This window comes from Trametes versicolor (genome assembly GCF_000271585.1).
Source record: "Trametes versicolor FP-101664 SS1 unplaced genomic scaffold TRAVEscaffold_1, whole genome shotgun sequence".
Classification (NCBI taxonomy): Eukaryota; Fungi; Basidiomycota; class Agaricomycetes; order Polyporales; family Polyporaceae; genus Trametes; species Trametes versicolor.
This window is the reverse complement of record NW_007360321.1, coordinates 1-21,276: the sequence shown is the minus strand read 5'-3', so window position 1 is coordinate 21,276 and position 21,276 is coordinate 1. Positions and strand designations below refer to the sequence as shown.

The 21,276-nt window shown below is 60.5% G+C and overlaps 3 protein-coding genes across 3 annotated transcripts; all 3 read right to left on the bottom strand.

Annotated features, from left to right (window-relative positions):
• Positions 1–443: 443 nt before the first annotated feature.
• TRAVEDRAFT_41119 (uncharacterized protein) lies at positions 444–1,295 on the bottom strand (the record flags this gene model as incomplete). Its single annotated transcript, XM_008033837.1, has 4 exons — positions 444–565; positions 616–976; positions 1,026–1,177; positions 1,229–1,295. 4 exons carry the CDS (start codon positions 1,293–1,295, stop codon positions 444–446), a joined length of 702 nt encoding a protein of 233 aa, XP_008032028.1.
• Positions 1,296–5,596: 4,301 nt separating this feature from the next.
• Positions 5,597–9,961, bottom strand: TRAVEDRAFT_41118 (uncharacterized protein; the record flags this gene model as incomplete). The annotated part of the gene is made up of 5 exons (XM_008033836.1): positions 5,597–5,658; positions 5,721–6,035; positions 6,102–6,315; positions 8,260–8,356; positions 9,639–9,961. The coding sequence occupies 5 exons, from the start codon at positions 9,959–9,961 to the stop codon at positions 5,597–5,599; spliced, it is 1,011 nt and encodes a 336-aa protein (XP_008032027.1).
• A 1,862-nt stretch (positions 9,962–11,823) lies between these two features.
• TRAVEDRAFT_41117 (uncharacterized protein) lies at positions 11,824–16,320 on the bottom strand (the record flags this gene model as incomplete). The annotated part of the gene is made up of 6 exons (XM_008033835.1): positions 11,824–11,860; positions 11,915–11,949; positions 14,660–14,871; positions 14,939–15,179; positions 16,095–16,183; positions 16,269–16,320. 6 exons carry the CDS (start codon positions 16,318–16,320, stop codon positions 11,824–11,826), a joined length of 666 nt encoding a protein of 221 aa, XP_008032026.1.
• Positions 16,321–21,276: the final 4,956 nt, after the last annotated feature.

Sequence of the window (21,276 nt, the reverse complement as noted above, 5' to 3'; positions counted from 1 at the left end):
CCCTGGTGCGGTTCGAGCGTCTGCGTCCCGCACGCCACGCACCGAGGCAGCAAACGGGCCTGCTCACGCCCTGGTGCAGGTCGAGTGTCGGCGCCACGCACCGAGGCAGCAAATGGGCCCGCTCACGCCCTGGTGCAGTTCGAGCGTCTGCGTCCCGCACACCACGCACCAAGGCAGCAAACGGGCCCGCTCACGCCCTGGTGCAGTTCGAGCGTCTGCGTCCCGCACGCCACGCACCGAGGCAGTAAACGGGCCTGCTCACGCCCTGGTGCGGTTCGAGTGTCGGCGCCACGCACCGAGGCAGCAAACTGGCCGATGCACGCCCTGGTGCAGTTCGAGCATCGGTGTCCCGCATGTCACGCAGCGAGGCAGAGAACGACATATTTTAACCATTGTCAAACCAACCCACACATTAAACCAAACTTGCTACACCATCTCCCAAACTACTTCCTGACAGGAATCTCCACCCAAGGCTTGCCTATTGCTGCGATCTTTGCGCCCCATTCAGCGGCGCGAACTTGGCCTGCCCAGGGGCGGAATGATTGCAACTTCATAACGCGTGAATCTATGGAACATCAGCCCCTGTGAAGCACTCAGTGTATCGCAGGCACTCACATTCGCTTTCTGCATCATGCAGCGACTGCTCAGCTCTCCCGAGCTTGATACCAGCTGCAGCCACATCCTCAACACTGTGTTTGTGGGCGGCAATGCATTTCACCAGTGCGTTATCCCTTTCACCCATCCCAATTTTGAAGGATGCTATGGTGCGGTCTGTTTCGACTTTGAGCGCCACCTTGCAGTGGGCGACAGCGTTCTTGAAGGCGACAATCTTGCGCTGACGGGTGACCATGGTGTATTCGAGGATGAACTTCCCTGCGATGCCGTCTAACATGGATATGTCCTCCATGTGTTCAAAGAACATGTTGAACTGTGTGTCGCAAACACAGTCGGCATCGCACACATGGGTGCCCGAGTACTACCACAGTAGTTAGCAAACAACAGATCAACAAGATCAGCTGGCTTACTATTGTCATCTTCATGCCCAGCAGCCACTGCATCAGCTCGTCCTCGTTATCGTCTTTTCTCCAAGGTTGATTTGCTAGGATAGCATCGACGAACTGCTGGAACTCAGGATATTGATAGATGGTCTGTTTATCCTGTAAATCGGCCATCATGCCTGTAAAAGCACTTCAATGATGAGGGAATCATTGTAAAGCAGAAGACCTACCGAATTGTGAGCTGTGAATGTGTAGTGGAGCAGAAACAAGGGCGACGACAAGATGCTGAGGTGGCATGCCAGCATGGACCTCGGCGAATGCCGACAGAGCACAGCCACGTGCTCGGCCCGGTTTTGAGGCCGAGAAGACCGGGCAGCTGCCGGTCCTCGTCCTCGTTCCTGCTCTCTCTGTTGTACTCTCTGCTTTGCTCTGCCACTCTCTCTCAGGTCTCTGCACACGCGCTCTGCGTTTCGCGCCGCAACAAGATGTTTAAACTCTGCGTCAAGGGGAGGTCTTTATTAAGGTGGGGTGGTCTGTAAGCCTGCGTAATGCCATTCCTGTGCACCGCTAACAAGCTCGTACATCTACAGGGCCATGAGGATGTGCAAGGACACAGTTTTCAAAGCAAGGTACGTACCGGGACAGTCCGCATCATGTAGATCCCGCCACTGATGCTTTCGCATGCGCAGTGCGTCGTATACCGCGCGGAGATGCCTCTAACCCGCACCCATGTCATCCTCCCGCGTATGGGCTCCTCCTGACAGGTTCGCACTTGCAGCCGGCCGCGTGCGGTGTCGCGACGCCTGCGGCGAAGGTGAATCCGCGCACATGCCGCTCGTGCACGTCTAACGAAACCCTGCAAATGCGAAACGGTCAGGATCGCAGAGGATGCGATGCTCGGCGCGAGGTATGCGCTGATTTGGTCCTCGTCGGGTACGGGCCACCGCTGACGAGTCCGTGCTTCCAGGCAGCTGCATACCACATCTAGACGCCTGTGGAGGTGCACAAGCACAGTGAGTGTCAGTCGTCTCGCGTCGAGAGTGCCCTGCTGACTCACGGGATTGACAGGCTCACACCGCGAGGTTGACGAAGCCCCGGCCAGTCTTGACGGCATGTACAAGGATGGGTATGAGCTGGGAGAGAGCAGGAGGGCGGCAGAGACGTACCGTAGTCGTACATAGTAGACAGGCGTAGTAGAACGATGCGCGTTTGCGAACCGCTGCATCAATCGACACAATTCCTTCGCGTCTTGAGAGAGCCAGCCGCCCTCTCTCGATCTGTGGCGATTTCGCAGAGGTTCAGTAAGCCCGTTGGGCTTCCCGGGGCCACATCACCGCGTCCCGCGCGACGGGCATGCGTGTCCGGGCCTGAAAACCGCGTTTCTGGACTTCCATGGAGGTCAGCATCGCATGTTATATTAGTGGCTCGGCCGCAGACGCACCCGTGGAAGAGCTGTCCAAGACGACGGCGGGTGGGCGCCTATGGGGGTGAGGAAGTCGGCGGGGAGATGGCGCGATTTCCCGCGCTTTGAGGGTGTCTATAGGAGCTTGAAACGTACAAGGTGTCGTACAGGGCGAGGGTGAGTAGCCTGGGTGGTGTGGGGGTGGTGAGGGACGAGGTGAGAGCCGAGGAGCATCACCGGGCCAGCGAGGGCTGCAGGGACGTCCCAGACGTCGTCTTGTGGACGATGAAGGTCGCTGGGAGTCGAAAAAGCGGTCTTCAGGTGCTCTAGGTGCACAGAGCGCGAGACAGACCTAGAATCGTGCATGAGGGCCGTTGAGGAGAGTCTCTTTCGAAGGGAGTCACCTCGAGCGATATCGCAATGTTCCCGGGTGTACGGCGGTCTTGCATGGTGGGATAAGAGTCTCTGGATGTCGTCTAGGTGTTTTCCCAGTAGCTGAGCGGTCCACAGTGCACAAGACGGTGTTGGGATGCTCGCAGACGGCCAAGAGTCCCCAGATTGAGTCCCTGTCGAGGGGCGAGCGTGAAGGGCAAAGCAGAGAGCAAAAACGAGTCCAAAATCGGCCATGGAATCTCCAAGGACATAGATAGAATCTCCTAGCAGCAGACTGAATGACCCAGGGCCGCTGAGTGTCGCCCAGAGTGGCGTGTGAGGTACAAGCGCGTACATGCCGTCCCTAACGAGCCTTCTGACAGGGCGGACGGAGTCTGGAGAGCACGCAGGTCAGAAAGCAAGCGGGCAGTCGAAGGAACGCAGGGCTCACATGCGTTAATTGCCCGTCGACAGATTGACGGACTTTGGGGGAGGAGCAGCCTGAGGCGGACGTCAAATGGCGGCAGAGCGAGCACGATCTAGTGTCACGTGGGGCACGATAGGCGCGCATCGACCCGTTCTCCCAGGTGGCTCTCTCTGCTTTCCTCTGCTCTCGCGCTCTCTTCGACGAATCGCAGTCACTGCTGGCGCATTTCTGGTGCTGCTCTACTAATTGACACCTCTCTCACCATGCCCGCCTCCCTTGTCCGTCCGCCACCCCTGCTTATCTACCCGACTCCCCCGCTTGCTTGATCTTGTGGATCCTCGTCCACATCAGCCATCCACAGCAAACGACTCCGTGAACGTACTCACCAAGTCCTCTCCCTCCCCCGAGTCCGGCTCTTGTGCTCGGGTCTCCAGTCGAAAACTCCAGTGGGAAACCTCGCGCTGTCCCTGGCAGCTACAGGTAACTTTCGTCCACATACTGAAGATCCTGTGCTCATCTGGTGGGTTTGTTCAGGAAAGGCGCCACGCGTGTACGCTCATGGGAACTCGATATCACTCGTGTACGATGCCCGACAGGGACTCCTTCTCCGCGGCCCACATCAAACGGCATATAATGCCTGTGAAGTGCACACGAACACTCTCGCGCCGCGCCCGGGACTCGCAGGCACACTGGCGCCACGTCGATAGCGTTTGCGGTACGTGGGAGACGCCTCGCGAGCCGTCTCGACCTGCGCGATGGACTCAATACTGATGGCAGTGTCAGACCACGCCGTCGAGCTCATATAGCAACATCAACGTACCCTTGAACACCGCCCGTCCTGGCTCAAACGCCGCGTGGTGACGCCTGTCGCACTTCACGCCCGCAAGAAGGTCAGTACACGTTCATTTCGAGTATTTGGAGGGCGGTTTCGCTGATTTGAACCTCCAGATGCACGTCCTCCGGCGTCTCGTGCGCCCAGATATTGACACAGAGCCTGCCGGGACACTGTGAAGGCCGTTTCGACGGCCCAGGACACACCCACACAGCATCGTACTCACGTCGCGCGGCGGGCGAGAGCCATGACGGCACGAGGAGGGCGGGAGCATAAATTGCGGCCATCCCATCGTGCCTGCATCGCGGGAATGGCGACTCGACGTCGCAGAGGACGCCATGGGAGCCAGCTCGTGCTGCGGAAAGATCGTGCGAAATGATCGCCGACGCTGGTGGGAGTGTCTGGGAGTCAGATCACCTGCTAGCGGTTATGTGAACGAGATGTACACTTCGACACCATGGAGGTAAGCCCGCGATCTGCCCGCCTTCGACTCGTATTCACCAACCCTTGCCAGCGCTTGCGTCCTGACTTTGTCAAAAGCGTCCACCGTCAAGATTCATCTAGCAGACTTAGGTAAGTCTGGGCTGATATCGTGCTCGTGAGCAGGTACAGCTACAACCGGAAGCTCCTAGATCGGCACATGGACGTCCTTCGTGTGGCGGACACACCGGACTGGCGGACACGTCCCAAGGGGCCCAGTCTCACCCTTCCCCGCGCGCGCACACAGCTCCCACGCGACAAGATCGCAGCGAGCACTGGTGCCCCGCGTCGCGGATAGAAGCCTGCTTCGGCACGCGGTGGACAAGCCCTCGGAGACGACAAATCAACAAGAGCACGAGATGAGTCAGACTCGCGCGGCGGCGGAGACGCAAGGCCACGTACCTCGTCGACACCAGGCAAGTCCGCAGCTCGCGTCCTGTCCCGAGTCGTGCTCATAACCCCGCCTGTAGCGCTTGCAATCCGCGGTCTCTTGCGCCGGTTGGTCGCCGTGAAGGCCGGTCCGCGCCCACGTTGCAGGCGCGGAAAGACCGCGCAGAGACGAGCACTCGATGCTCGCGGGAGAGGGCGACTGTGGCCGGGAGTCAGCTCGTGAAATAGCGGCCACGCGAACAAGACGTACGCGTCAATACTACCGAGGTAGGGTCCCAATTGTCTTCGCATCGACTCATGCTCACTGCCCTTCTGCCAGCGCCTGTGTGTCGACTTCGGCAGACGATGTTTGCCTCGGGAATCTGCAACTCATTCGTAAGCTTGTTCTGGTGCCCACGAGCAGCGAGGATTCCGAGCTCAGGTCGATTTCGCAGATCTTGCAACGTTGCGGAGTGCTCCCGCACACCCACCCATCTCCGTATGACAAGACCACAACGGAATACGACACGCCGGCGTCCCGAGTCATGCATTAAAGGCTTCCTCTGCGCGGACAGAGCGCTCGAGAAGGCCGGTCTCCGCGAGTGGGAAACTGGTCGTGGATGTCAAGACTCGCACATCCACGGCGATACGAGCGAGCAGCGTACCTCGTCGACCCCAAACAGGTCCGTTCCCCATGTCTTGCCCTCGCCCCGTGCTCATGTCTCCTCCTGTAGAGCTCGTAATCCCGCCTCAATGGTGCCTGGCCGCCCTCGTGAAGCTACACACATTCACAACAGGTAAGTCTGCATCCACTCACCGCGAGCATGCCCGAAAACTTACCTCGACGCAGATCCCTTCTCTTCACACCCAAACCTTCGCGGAAGGCAGCGAATCCGCCGCATGCATCGGACGTCGCGAACCGGGCCTCCCGCCGCCTTGCACGGCCGCGATCGCACTCGTACGCGTGTGCGTCGCGGAGCACCTCGACGCCTCCGGCCAGGGCCTCCAGGGCGCGAGGAAACAAGTTGGATGGGCGCGGAACACGTCGGCGCGCGTGGGGCTTTGATAGCGGGGCCGGAGACGTCGGGATGTAGATGGCCCCACGCCAGGAGGAGGACTCGTGGCTGTGGCGGCGACGAAGGGTGGCGGGCACGTCTGGGGAGTGTATAGCATGTCAGGAATCATGTTTGAGATCGCCGTCGAGGATGTGGACGTACCTACAGCGCGACTTCACGCACACTTGTATCGGCGCGAGGAGGGTCTTTGAGGGCGACATCGAGAGGTTGTACGGGCGCGCGGTGTGAAGCACGAGCGGTGGACGAGTTGACGGCTCGTTTTGACGTGTTTCGAGCACTATGCGGGCTTCGTATTGCGGCGTGTCGAGAGGGGAAGGGGTGTTCACAGCGGGGGATGCGGCCTGCATCACATGCAGACACTAGGACGTGCGGAGTGTCAGCAAGTGTCGACAGAATGGCAGCCGGACCCACGCCTGCCCGCTCGCACCAGCCTCTCTTGCAATTGGCCCGCACCCCCTCCGCGGCGGACAGCCCCCAGACTCGTGTCCCCCGCCCGCATCCGCACCCGCTGCGCACCATCAAGTGCGGCCGTGGTGTCCCCGAGCCCACGTCCAGAATCCAGATCGACGGTGCCCGTGTCTGCGTTTGGGTGCGGCTGCGCGACTCGACGGCGGGCACGAAAGCAAAAGCGGCGGGGCGGGCGCGGATCGGACATATGGGGCTCGAGATCCGAGCCATCGAGCCGATGCTGCAATATATTTTGTTTGGCACCCAGATCGTGCACCCAATATATTTCGTTCGTGAAGGCACTTGTGTGCATTTGTGGGCACGCGGATGCGTGGACTTGGCGGTGGCAGCGGATGGAAGGCGGTGGGCCGGGTGGGGTGTGTGTTAGCGAGGACTGGCTGCAAGGAGATTACTGGACTCTGTGCATGCAGTGGGGTCTTATGGATTGTGGAGTTCTATAGGGACAGGGAGACTTAGGCAGGGGGACTCAGGAGGGGCACTCAAGGGGCACTGGACTCAAAGTCCAAAATGCGCACTTTCACCGGGAAAATCGCATCGTATTTGTAGGTGTTGTACCTGTACTCTACAGGGTGGAAATCCCAGGTGGCGGTGACGAAGACTACAAGCTACGGAGGGGAAACATGTCATGGGGGCACCCCAGCTCAAATGCCTCCAGGGAGCTCAAAACACCGCCGAATCGCACCATTTGACGTGCGCCGTGTTGTACCGTGTCACGGGCACCATGTCCACGCCGCGTCGTCGCCAAAACCGCGCTGTTTTCGCGATGACGCGGCGTGGATAGCCCGCGGGAGCCATGTACTGCCCGCCTCTCCCCTCGCGCGCCGCGCAGGCATCCTGGCGCGTTGAGCTTGCGTACGCCTGTAGCCCAGCGCCCGCCTGTGCTGTAGAGCAGTCCTCGGCACTGCTGGGCAGCCGCACACTCGCGGAATCGCGGGCGGGAGCGTCCGGGGCCCGGGGACTGGCTGTGGGGGCAAGTCCGATGCTGGAGGGCGTGTCCGTGGTCGTATTGCGCCGGAATCGCGCGTGCTAGTGGCTGTTCGTCTTCCCGTACTCGTGGGAGCTGCTGAATGCGCCGGCGGCGTCACGTTCTTGCAAAATCGACCAAGGGAGACTTCAGGGCTGGCTGCAAGAGCTTTTGTGCACGTTGCAGTGGCCTTATCGCCCCAAAATCGCCCACAGGCGGTTCCCTGAGCGTCCTGAACGCGGACGCGTCAATTCCAGGTCGCGAGGCCGAGAGGGAGGGTGTCGGGAGCCCTGGAGCTAGCTGCAAGCCCAGACCAGCACAGACCGCCCAGGACGCACCGTGGGACGCTGGAATCGTGCGCAGAGCTTCCTGAGTGTTGTGGGGGACCAGGGGAGGCTGCGAGACTTGGCTGTGCGGCTGCAAACTTGTGGAATCGTGATTGAAAGAGTCAGGAGTCCGGGATTGGCCGTGGGAGCGGAGGTGTTCCTAGGGCAGCGAGAAGGCCAGCTGGGGCGCCAAAAATGCGCGTACTGGGTCTCCAGAGTAATATAGTACCGTAGAGTGCGCGTCGCGCAGCAGCGACACCGCATTGTGGCGGTTTTGAGAGAGAGGACAGCGGGAAGTGTGGGGCGCCAAATCCTCTGCCGAGGGTGTCGCAGAAGGCTGAAGGCACCGAAATTGCGCGAAGATCTCACCAATGTTCGTACGGGACCGGTAGAGCCCGAATCGCGTGGTTGTGCGGCCGCGAACTTGCAGATTCGCGATCAGGAGACTCGGGGCTGCGGTGGGAGCAGAGTCGGGCATCGGGCCGCAAGCAGGAAGGCGGGGGCACAAAAAACGCGTATATGGGGAGTCGCATGTCATATGATACCGTAGAGTACGCGTCGGACGGCTGCAACACCGCGTTGTGGTGGAATCCAGAGGGAGGGTGGCGAGAGCCCAGGATCTGCCTGTGGGCGCCGAATCCTCTGCCGAGCACGGTGTAAGCGTCATGATGTGCCAAAATCGCGTACACGAGAAGTCCAAAGTCGTACCATACTCATGGAGGTGCGAAACGCGGCTACAACTCCGCGAAATCGCGAAATCGCGAGGAAGAGCGTACCGGGCGCCCTCAGAGTGTGTTCACCCTCCACACCCCCCCAGATGCTCGTATCGCCCCAAAACTGCGCGTTGTCCCCACCAAGTAGGCTAAAAAATATGCGTGCGCTGATTCGAGGCTGAACACGGGTTTTGAGGCTGTCGGAAAGCCGTACAAGTCGACGCGGGGACGGCGCACAAATAGGCGCCTATCCAGCCCGCTGAACGCGGTCGTGTTTGCCGAGAGTTCTGGGGAGGTTGTGGGGTGCCTCAATTGTGCACATAGATAGACAGGAGTCTGTAGTATGGTAGAGAGCGCCAGGAAGGGGCGGTGTGGTCGTTCCGTGGTGAAATCGAGAGGGTTTATGTCGCAGGGTAGGGACAGGCCAAGTCCACCACCGGGCCGTTCGCGGGAGTCATGTGGCGCTTGGATCGCATAGACTCAAGGGTTGTCCCGTGTGTGTGATGAAAGTGAATCGCGGGAGAGGCCCTTGTCGCGGCGCGACGAAGAAGAGACGGCGGGTTTGAGTGCGACCACGCGAGCTGGTCAGTGCACACCATGTGGACGCGCATCGTTTGTAGTGGGGGCGTGGTGTCGTGCTCGAGCCTGCGAACTGACCGTTTCTGCATTCATTGCAAAGCCTCCGGTGGCGTCGACGCGAGAGTTTGAGCGTGCGCTAGGCGTCGCCTCTCGTCTGTGCACACCTACTCGAAGGCAGTTCTGTCCTGTGCGAGCTGAGTTGACGAGTACGAGTGCAAGCGAATGGCGATGACGGACGAGGCGTGGGGCACTCCTGTACATAGCTAGCGTGTATGTGAGCTTCAGAATATCTCTCTGCGCTGGGTGTGCATCTACCTTGTTTTCGTGCACTTCACGCCGCGCCCGCCCGCACTCGTGCTCCCCGCGCGAACAGAGCTCTACCACCTTACTGCCCTCCCCACTCCCATAGTTACAATTTATTTCCCCAGCCTCGCACAGATCAGGCACCCGCTTGTCCACCCGCCGCCGCCGCCGTGGAGTCCGAGTCCGAGTCCACGCCCCCGTCTCACAGACGCCCTCGCGCGCGCCCACCCACACCCCGCGCGCCCTCACCCGCGCACATGCACATGCGTACGCACACCGTGTCTGTCCCGCGCAACCGTCTAGTTAGCGTCGGAGCGTACTCGACATACCTCACACCCGCCCCACCGCCCGCATGCGCGCCCACGCCCAGCGTTGTCGCCTGTCGCCTCGCTGCTCGAGCTGGGGTGATAAGACCCTCCGTGGTGGGGTTTACGCGCTGCGACTTGTCGCCAGCGTGGGTAGGACCAAGATTAGGACTAAGATTAGGAGGGATTGGCAGCGCGTTGAAGTTGAACTGGGAGTTGTTGGGTATCTGCGGTATCCCGTGAATGGTAGCCGGTCGGATGAGTTGATTCTGGAAGCTCATGAACATCGGGTTGTCCAATGCCATCTGTGAGCGACCTGCGGAGGTTTGGGAAGCGAGCTGGGGCATGTTGGGCTGCTGCTGACCTCCGATATGGGGCGAAGTACCGAGCTGCCCCTGCTGGTGCTGAGGGGATAACCGGGGTTCGGCGCATCAGGCTGACCGCCCGCGCGGCGGGGAGAGCGAGGGACGGCTCGACGGGCCGACTAGAGTCTGTATGGCGGGCGCGCGCCTGGGTTAAGGTTGCATTGTCGCTGGGATTGCGCATGCACTTAGATCTCCTCTCTCTCTACCGCGTCGCTCTAATGGCCTCTGGCCGTCTCTGCTTCTTGACGGTCTGCGGCTGCCTCGCAGCGTGTCTCAGCGTCTCGGCCGCGCTGCCTGCCTGCTCTGTGATCGAAGTGAGTCCGCGTTCCTGCGAGCCCGCGCACGCGCTCTGACCTCCGTGCACTCCAGGCTCCTCATCCTCCCGCTCCATCCGTGTGTGGACGCTCTAACTTTCACTGTCTGCCGTATCTGTCACCAGCCGTCGCGGTCTCAGAACGTCTCATCGAGCCTCTGTGCTCGTGTTTGCTCTCGCCGTGTCCTCAGCTCGCTTTCGCGTCAACTCTGGCCGGCCTCGCCCTCTTCTCTCCGGTCCCAAACCCTCTTGACGAGTAGCAAACCACTTGGCGACATACAACACCATATCTCGACGACAGACTACGCCCTGGACCTCCATCCAGTCCCCATTGGCCTGCAGCCATCCTGCGACCTCTAGACGTCCCTCTCCCTCGCCCTAGACCCTCCCCACATGCCCGAAACTCTCAGGACCTTCAAATATCGTCCTATGCGACTTCCTGGACGCACATATCATGCTCTGGACGCCCAAATAGGAGCACAAGTCCGATGCCTCTCTCGCGGGAATAGGCGCCCACCGCTCCCGCTCTTGGACAGCTCATCAACAAGTACGCTCGGGTTCTCTCTGCCAATGCATGATGCAATGATGACCTCTGTTCCAACACAGCGACGCTGTTTCGAGCTGGAACACGTGCACGTCGCGCAAGACGCAACTCCGCCCCTGCGATGTGCCCTACGACGCTCTTGCACGCCCATTCTACGTCCATACACACACACAGGAGACCCCCACGTCCCCTGCAAGCCTGTGGCTCGGCGTCCAGCCGTTTCGGACTGGTTATCTGCACATCTGCTCTATGTATGTGCTCTTGCCCGCCTCACACGCTTCTAGACTAACTAAATCACGCCATTTTCGCCTATTAACAAGATATATCGCTCCTACCACACGCTACAAACACTACAAAGCCGTAAACTACGGCCAAAACGAACAACATCGCGCAGGAGACCCCTCGCGGCCTCGTCGCGCTACGGGCGCTTACGCGCGACCTGCCTCGCGCACACTCCCACCACCCGCGATCCCCGCCGACCGCCCTCGTTCCTTCGACGCCGTACTTGACGACCTGTATAGAGTGCGTCAGCGGCGTTATCTGGCGATATCGAAAGAACTGACCTACCACATTGCGCTCTGCACATCCAGCCCGCCGTGATCACCTCCGATCGCGCTCCCTCGGCATCCGATGGCAACAACGACCTAGTAACAGATGCGTTATTCGACTTATGCATGTAAATAGATGTTCCGACTCACCATACACCAGGCACGTGCGCCTGGAGACACGTGCGCATGCTGCCGATACCCTGGACACCAAACGACGTGTCCCGGCTGTACGGGACATCCGAGCACCTCAGATAAGAGCTATGGACGTCTACGCTACCACTCTACCACTCTCCTCCTCGCTAGCGCCGCATCATGACCCTCGACCGCGCCTTCAAGCCGTCCTCGCCGCACAACGCGAACCTACAACGATGGTGAGTCAACAGGCCCTTCAAACGACGAAACCGACCCATACTCACCACATTTCTGCTCGCGCACACGTCTAAAGACGTCTCCACGTCGCGTGCGGCAGGCTGGACCTGCGAATACGTCAGCAACAGCGGGGACTCGACGAGGAGTTCGCAGGTACGTACCTCATGCCCTGCGTCTTCTCCCTGCGCGTGCTGCCCTGTGCACAGCTGTCAGATATCGTTAGATACGCCAGAACAGGATCACGGCGCTGTGGAGTGGGCCCAGCAAGGCGGCGCCACAACGATGACAGCGGCGGCGACGGTGCGATGGCCGGCGAGCATGAGCGAGCTGGAGGAGAAAACAGCACTAGGCGCCACGGGCGCGCAATCACGGTGTCCGCGAGGGGCTGGGGCTGGACTCGGCTGCAACAGCCATTTCGGGCGCTCCTCGAAGCTCCCGCCCTCGATTCCGCCAGAGTGCAACGCCGCAGCCGCAGTGTCTCGACGCGTCCTGAGTGGTACCAGCCTGGGCTACACGCACACGGAGTCAGGGAGCGACACGGGCTCTGTGGCGTGCTCGAGCATCGAACTTGGCCCCAAGAGCCACTTTAGGCACCCTTCTACCCCTCCGCTCCCGATTCCGCCAGGACACGACGTCGCAGCGGCGCCAAGACGACGGTTACGGAATATTACCATCCTATGGCACCGACGAGCAAAGTTCCGTGTAGAAGCGACCTCGGCGACGACCTCGGCGGCTGAACACACACGCCTGAGCACCCAGTCTCTCCTGCGCAATTTTGCGCCAGTGCCCCTCACAATTTCCTGCTTTCGCGGAGTCACAGCCGCATCTTCTCAGCCTAACGAGTACGGTACGACTTTGAGCTCTTCGCGTGCGCAATTTCGGCACCACACAACTCTTACGACGCGCTCTGCAGATGCTTTGGCGCCCACAGCCAGATCTCGGGCTCCCGCCACCCGGCCTCTCGATTTCGCCTCAACGCGGTGTCACAGCTGTGCGACGCGCACCATATCAACATCCCACAACTCTGGAGACTGCGTACGCGCGATTTCGGGTCCCCAGTTGTCCTTCTCGCGCCTCAAGGCCGGAATCTGCTGCGACAGCCAGTGCCGGGGCCCTGGAGTCTTCTGGTAGTGATTTTGCGTGTTCGCGGCCGCAAAGCTAAGCGACGCGAGCTCTCCCAACGTTCTACGACCCTTGACAAGCTCTTCGCGCGATCTCGGCGCCCTGCGCCTCTTGCGACGACCTCGGCAGAGGTTGTGGCGCTCACAGCCTCCCGCCGCCCACCCTCTTGATTCCGCTCCAACGCGGTGTTGCAGCCGCCCGACGCGCACCCTATCGACACCCAAAGACTCTGGAGACCGCATACACGCGATCTCAACTCCCCAGCCGGCCTGCTCGCAGCCCGAGGCCATACTCCACTCCCCGGGCTTCTGACACCCTCGTTCTCGATTCTGCGACTTCGCAGCCACGTCCAGATGGCTTTACTGGACTCCCACGACGCTCAGAGAGCTCTGCGCACGATTCCGGCGTCTCACGGCACGTCCTCGATGTTCGGCGCTGGTCTGCGATGCTCTCCCCCGCGATTTCGCGATTCCGCGGAGGTGCAGCCGCATCTGCTCAGTCGCACGAGTACGGTAAGACCTTGATCTCTTCGCGCGCGATCCCGGCGTCTCACGACTCTTAAGACACGCTCGGCACATGTGCTGGCGCCCACAGCCAAATCCCGGGCTCCCGTCGTCCATCCTCTTGATTCCGCCACAACCTAGTGTCGCATCCGCGCGACGTGCACTACACTTCCACAACACCACTCTGGAGACTCTGTACGTGCGATCTGGACTCCTCAGCCGGCCTGCTCGCAGCCCGATGGAAGACTCCGCTCCCCGGGCTCCCGACACCCTCGTTCTCGATTCCGCGATGTCACGGCAGCGGGGTCATGTCTAGACGGCTCTACTGGACTTCAGCGACACTCAGCGAGCTCTGCGCGCGATTCCGGCGTCCAACAGTTCGTCCTCGACGCCCTACACTGGTCTGGGGCTGCCAGTCAGCTCCAGGGCTCCTGGTGCCCTCGCTCTCGACACTGCAATCTGGAAGCAACACGTTCACGCTCAGCCGACCCCGAGCCCTCTCTGTACGTGATCCCAGGAACCACGACCTCCTGGAGCCTCGGACCTTACGCCCACGGACGCCCACGGACACCCCTGCTCGCGATTCCGCGACTTTGCGGCTGCACAGCCGCGTCAGAACAGACTCTATGGCACGGAACGACACTGGGGTATGAGTGCGCGCGCTTTCGGCGTGCCAGGACGCCTGCGAGGGGTGCGGCCAGGTGGACTCTGCACCCACGGGAAGTCCCTCGGGCTCTGCGCGATTTCCGCGCAATTTCGCGACGACGCGCGCAGCGCATGGTTGGGCATGGTGCGCTGGACACGGTACAACACGGCGAATGTCGAATCGCGCAATTTGGAGATGATTTGAGCGTTTGGGAGGTGTTCTTGTGCAGGGGCTTCCCCGGACTTGTTTCCCCTCTGTAGCTTGTAGTTCTGCGCGTCCGGGATTGATACGTTGCCCCTGTACAGTACGAGTACACTACGATGCGATGGAATACGATGCAATGTGGACAGCGAAAGTGCGAGTATCGACCATTGTGCCAAGTCCTCCCCCTCCCCCTGCACCAAGTCCGGACCCCACACCCCCATAGAGCCCCACTCCACAGTCCTATAGAGCCCCACCTCACACGCACAATCCGTTAATCTCGTCGCAGCCGTCTTCACACGAGCACTGGCTAGGCACTGCCCGCAGACCGGGACTCCGCCAAGTCGCCGTGATGCTCGAGAACGAGATATATTGTGTCTGTCTACCCTACAAACACCGCACCCGCACCATGCAGCGAAATGCGAGCGGCTTACATTCGCTTCCAGCCACTTGTCCAGGTTGTCCTCGGGGATCTCACCCGTACCCTCGAGACACCCGCAAACGACGATGTTCACCCAGCCCTCAATGCCGCGCAGCATATTTGGCCGTGCCTCGCTCAGCGTCGTCATGAACTCCAGCGCGCCCTTGTGTACCTCGTTGTCTTCCCCGCTCACCGCCTTGTCGTCCCCGTTCTCGCCCTGTGACGCTGGCGGGAACGCGAAGCTGCTGCCCCCGCCTGGGTTTGGACGTGCGACAGTCGGAGTCGGACCCACATCGACAACTGGTAGGAGCAGCGAGGGGAGGAAGGCGATGGGCGAGGATGTGTGGGCAGAAGAGATGTGGGTTAGACGCGGCGAGCTCGGTGACGACGAGGAGGAACAGCGGGAGGCGCGCGTGTGGAAGTGACGGGACAGTGTTCAGCATTGGATACATAACTGAGAGCACTTGTGCCTGCTGTGCGAGGTCGAGCGCGGACAGGAACACGACGGACGCGTGGAGCGAGGCGATGCGGACCTGGTAGAAGCATAGTCAGCACGCAATCAATAGAATATAGACGAGTTGAGAACGGAGACATGCACCCTCTCCAAAGGTACGCAGCCCACTGCAGACTCCAGAGTCTCTGCCCCAGTCGCTGCACCATGTGAATGTCTCGTAAGTGTATCCTGTAATGGTCGATCTCGGATGTTATCACCGACATACATCGCGCAGCAGCCGTGCGCAGTGAACGAGCGGCAGCGGCCGTGCGTCGTCGAGTCGTGAGTCCGCACATTTCCTTTGTACGATGAGCATACCCACATGTGCATTTGCGACCTCTCAGATACGAAAGGGCGGGCATAGGACTCTCACACGCGTGGCGAGAAACATATGAAAGCGCCTTGCTATCTCGCAATGCCCATAGCCCAGCGCCCGGGAAACTCCAACACGGGACACTGCGCCGCACTCACGCTAGCACCTGACAGTCGATCACAGCGCCCACATTCAGTCACAGGGTGCTGCGGCCCCCGCACCCGTCGACCAGCGCGTACACAGCGCACGCGCGCGGCCAGCAAGTTCTGTGGGCAGCGGTGGTGGCAGACTCGCGGAATCTGACCTCCGAGAGTGCGAGTGTGTGCAGGAGGGATGGTGGATAGATGGTGTATGGCTGCGCTAACCTGAGGGACGCCGCTGTTTCCAAACAAAGAGGCGTACATCAGAGCATACTACACGTATAGCTGATTCCTCGGGACGCACGTACGGACATTTCCCGCGTCAGAAGTACGCACGCGACCGCGCGATAGTCCCCAGATGCTATGCGCTCGAGGGTGGCAATGGCGGGTGCGGAGAGCTGGTCGTAGAGCGCGAGACGGTTCGGCGAGGGTGGACGGGGAAAAGGAGCACATCTGGGGGCACAGTCGGATGCGTACGAGCAAGGAAATGAGAAGAACTCACGAGTTCGGTGTCGGCGGAGGTAGCGAACTGTGTGTTTGCGAGCAAATCGAGCTCCGGGGTCAACTCGAGACGGTCATTCACCGCCGTCTCTGCACTGTGGGGATGGACGCGTTCAGCGGGGGCAGGGGATCGGTGCGGAGCGGGGGACTTGCCTGGTGCGGATGGCATTGTCACCGAGGATGAGGTTGGAGAGGATCTGGGTGATCTTGGCGGTGATCTCTGGCATGCGGGACCAGGACGTCGCCTATGGCGAGCAGCTGCTGCAGAACGAGGTGGAGGCAGGAGAGAAAGAGGCAGGGACTTGGGCGGACGGAGGAGCGATTGCCCCACGTGGGTCGCATCGACTGGGCGTCTATCTCAATCGCGTCCCGGGCTTGTCTGCCAATGACGTCGTTGTGCCTCGCTCTCGCGTCCTGCCTCGCTCTCGCATCCTGCCTTGCTCTCGCGTCGTCGCTCTGCCAAGCTCAGTACTAGTCGGCGGAGGCTCGACCTCGATCTGACCGCCCTCGCTCTGCCTGCCGCTCTCCTGCGCGGCCTTGTCCGTCTTGGACGGCCGCCCACACGGATGCCTCCTCTCCCGCTGCGCTCGCTGCTCACACCCGACGGCGACCCTCTCTCGCATCCTCGTCCTTGCCAGAGCGCTTGGCACCATACAGCGCCCCTCTAGACGACACCACCACGCCTAGGACGTCCCTACTCGCCCTCTGTCGACTGCGACGGCTCTGGGACTAGCACAGGGCCCTCTCCCCGGCCCTTCTCGACGTCCAAGACGTCTGTACCCCGCTCTGGACGCCCTCTCGTGGAGCATCAAGCTCGACGCTTCCCTCGCTTGGATAGGTGCCCGCCGCTCCCTTTCTTGGGCAGCTCGCCTGCCGGTATGTCCGGGTCCTTGCTGTTGATAGAGCATTCGATCCTTACCTCTGTCCTAGCACGACGACGCCGTTTGGAGCCGCAAATCTCGTGCACATCACGCAGGACTCGACTCCACGCCCCGCGACGCGCCACGAGCGGGAAGAACCCGGCAAGTACTGGCCTCGCACACAGTGTCCCAGGATCGACTGAGAGCCCTCACGTCTGCAGGATTCCGAAAGAACGAGATTGACCTGCGCAGCCGTTCGAAAACACACATCCGGGGCTCGGCATGGTGTCCACCGCCGACTCGCGATCTGCGCTGCTGACATGGACGGCTGCGACGCTCGACGACACAGTCAGCACACACCTCGTCGGGCATGCAGCCTGCGTACAGACCCGGTGAGCACTCTGTCGCTCTCGAGGGATGTGTGCTGACTTCTGTGCTCTACATGCTCTCCTCCCCGCGCCGACGACTGCGAACACCCACCCCACGCACATACACGCATGCAAGACGATCCTACACGTCCCCCATGACGTCGCACACACCCCAAGGCCGTTGCAAGCTGCTTCTTTATGATGTTGACCCAGGTACACGCCCTGCTTATCTCCCCTCCTTGTGCACTCACTAATTTACGCCGGTTTTGTTCAGGGACAACATATTCCACTACTACGATACACTACGACCGCTAAAAGAGCATCCAGAAGCCCTACCAGCTGTGACATCCTCCGCACTGACGTCCACACACTGCGATGTCGTACTGGGCGTCTATCTGATGACCTACCTCGCGGACCCACTCGCCGGATTCCGTCCACTCTAATCGGCGCGATTCGACCGTACATCGCTCACAGGACCTATCATGGGTACCGCCCCTGTAGCCGCTTCACTACTCGGCACACCGCCAGCGAGCCCCAATCACCTCCCATCGCCGGCGGTCCTGGCCAAACTGCGTGAACAGCTGTGAGTCAACAAGTATATCGCACATTGCACCGATTTGATGTACCATATACCAGGTATTCGCATTGGGAGACGTGTATGCGCTTGCGGCACTGCTGTGTGACGACTACCGCACCCCTCGACTACTACCGCACCTATCATTTACATACAGCTACAATACGATCCCGCCCGGCGTCCTCCCACTCATCTGCTGCGCGTCATCGCACCCGCCCGCTCCGTCATGCCTGCGAGGCCTCGATTTGACCGTCCAGCGTGGATCTGCGAAGGAGGTGAGTCAGCCAGCCGTTTCCCCAGCGGAACGAGCAGAAACTGACCGTCTTCGAGCTCGTTCACGCTACGCGATGAGGTCGGTGGGCGGCGGCGGGATGGGTGGGCGGACACGTCAGCGGCGGGGCATCCACGACGCGGACCTATTTGGTACGTACCTCGCACGCCACCTCGTCTTCGGGTTGGGACTGGCAGTTCTGCCGCTGTAGGAGCTCGTTAGTCATCTGCGGGGGCTCGATGCGCGGACTTACCGCAGTAGGGACCACGGCAGGGGCAATGTGGCGAACCCTCCGCCTGCGCAGCAACGATGCGCGACGGGCAGTGGCCACAAGCAGGCGCAAGGGCGACGAGCAGAGGAGGAAGAGCAGGACAAGGGACAGAGGATGGGGACGGAGCGGTGGTGAGCCCCACATTTATATACAGGGCCCGCGTCGCTTACGGGCTGTAACACCCAGCCCGCGCCGATCGCCCGCCGTGCCCCTCGCCCGCTCATGCTCCACACCGCGGAAGTCGCGTCCAGACACCCAGCCGAGGCGACTGCACCTGTGGGCAAGTTCGGTGTTCCAGGATGCCCGGGACGCAGCCAGATAGACTTTGCGCCCACGAGCAAGGACGTGTCCGGTCTCGTCCAGACTTGGCATACAAGAGCTGCAGCGCCGATGGTCCGGGGTGTAGCGGCACGTCCTTTTGACGTCCACACGTCCCCGGACGCTACATAAAGCTCACGGACGCGTACTTCGACGCTGAACAGCGAGGGCGGGGTTTCGCGAGTTTGAGGGTAGCGGGAGGACGTGGCTGAGGGTGTAGGGGGTGCAGGGCGACACGGTGGGCAGCGTCGTAGCGGGACGGCGGCCGGGACCTCCCGCGAGCCATCCTGGGGGTATCATCAGGTAAGCGAGCCCCAACCACTGATGTATTTGGCTGTATTACTCACCTCGAGGGGCGTTGACAGTGTCGACGCGCAGAACGACAGTGTGCAAATGTACTGGACGCGTCTGGGCGCTTGGGAGGGTGTTTCGCGGCATGTACGCGCACCGGCAGTGCATTAGGGGACATGGGGGGCCGGGAACCACACCAGTGAGGTAGGCATACACGTCGAGAGCTCGTTTCGAGTCCTAGCGCTTACCTGTGAGTCTCCAGAGAATGTGGCAGGGGGCGGCGCGCAGCAGGCATGGCGGCGGGCAGTTCAGGGTCTTGGCAGATGCTTGTGAGGGTGACAGGATGTATGGGCGCACACCCAACCTCGCGCAGCCAGGTAAGCACCCACTCTACCTATCCCCATAAATCTCGAGACTCACCAGGGCGGCCGCAGTTTGTGTCGTAGTGTGGTGCGGCGTCGTCACAGCTGCCAACATGTGGCCGCCCGGGCCGGCGTGCGCACGGGGTCGTCTACAGGTGAGCATGCAGCCGTTCTGTTTGCAAACTTCGCACTCACCTGCATAACTGTCAGTAACATCGTGCACGGCGTTGACATGCAGCCAGCACAGGGGTGTGACACGACGATGCAGCCATACACGACGAGGGTGCGGGAACGGCCGGCGTACAGCCGCTGACACGGCCTACTCCGATGTGGCGCAGCTAGCCCTGACTGCCATATCAAGATGCTATCCTTTTCGCAAAAGGCCGTCGCAGGCGGTCAATATCCAGTCGTGTCATGCAGCCAGCAAGTCACCCAGCGCAGACAACCAGTTGTCGAGCACACCCAGCCAGTTGCTGAGAACACCGAGAGCGTCGCCGGAGTCCGAGAAATCCGCAAGCTGCCAGCAGCCGCCAGCCAAGACGAACTGAGGGGCGGGGCAAGACCGCGAGGTACAGGCAAGCCAGGGGAGAGCAGTTGAGATGGTGGCGGTGCGGGAGAGAAAAGCACGGCAGGTGTCGTCCTCGGACGAGTTGTGGGCAGCGCATGGGCGCCAATTTGTGCGTACCGCCTGCCTCGACTTGTACGGCTGTGCGGCGGCCTCCCAGGGCGTGCACAGCCTCGAGATCGCGGACACGCGCTCTGTGGGGCATTTGTAAGGTACGTTGTGCATTAGTTCTGCGTTTCGAAGTTCCTAACACGCCTGGCAGCGCTTCAAACTCTGCACGGCAAGATCCAGTGGCACCCCAGGGAGATCTCGACGCCCACCCACTCGATTTCGCGACCTCTTGCTGGTGCAGCAACATATGGACCCTCTCACGCTTACGGTTCGGCCCCGCGCCCCGCACGTTCACGATTACGGTGCGTCTCGGCTCCTGCACCCAGCCCAGCGATAGACTTGGCTCTCACAGACACTCCCCGAGCCCTCGAGTCTTTCCTTCTCGACATCACAACGATGCGGCTGCACAGCCGCCTCTCTCTTATTGTGTGAGTACTAGGCGACCTCTCCGGCATGACGCACACAATTCCGACACCATATGATCATTTTGAAGTGCTAGACCGTTGGACCTGGACTTGCAGCCTGCTCGCAGTGGGCGACTCACCCCCCTCCTGCTCTCGATTCCACGACCACACCGCCACACCGCCGCATATCTAGACTCATTCTGGGGAGAGGTCTCACAGAGCAGGGTTGGAATTTCGCTCCAATATTTTGGGAGCATGTACATATCATATAGGAGAGGCCCTGTGCAGAATATTGGCAAAATCAGCGGACCGGTTTTGGAGCTACAGCCCTGGGAAGCGGCTGCACCTATATTGGTGCATTGCTGCATATTCCCTTGGATTGGGGCTTTGAAAACTCGTTGAGGGGTAGCAATACACTATATTGAGGTATGTACAAAGTTTCAGAACAGTCGGATCAGAAATGGGCGCTTGGCAGGGGGGAAAAGTGCGCAGATGAGGAGGAGCATAACTTCCCAATGTTCTTTGAGGGCATATGTTCGGAATTGAGTATATACAATCTATCCAGCATACCCCCAGGTATGAGGGCACAGAATTTGGGGCGGAGCAAGCGAGCGTAGCATGAGCTATGGGGCAAACAATGTTGACTTTCCTTGAGCAGAGGGCCAACCGGGAGGGCTGTGCCAAATTGAGTATATACATCATGTTAAGGATGCATTAGACTGTGCCTGTGCAAAGAATCAGGATATGAATATGGTTGCCGGGGGTTTGACGAGGGCAACATGTCGCCC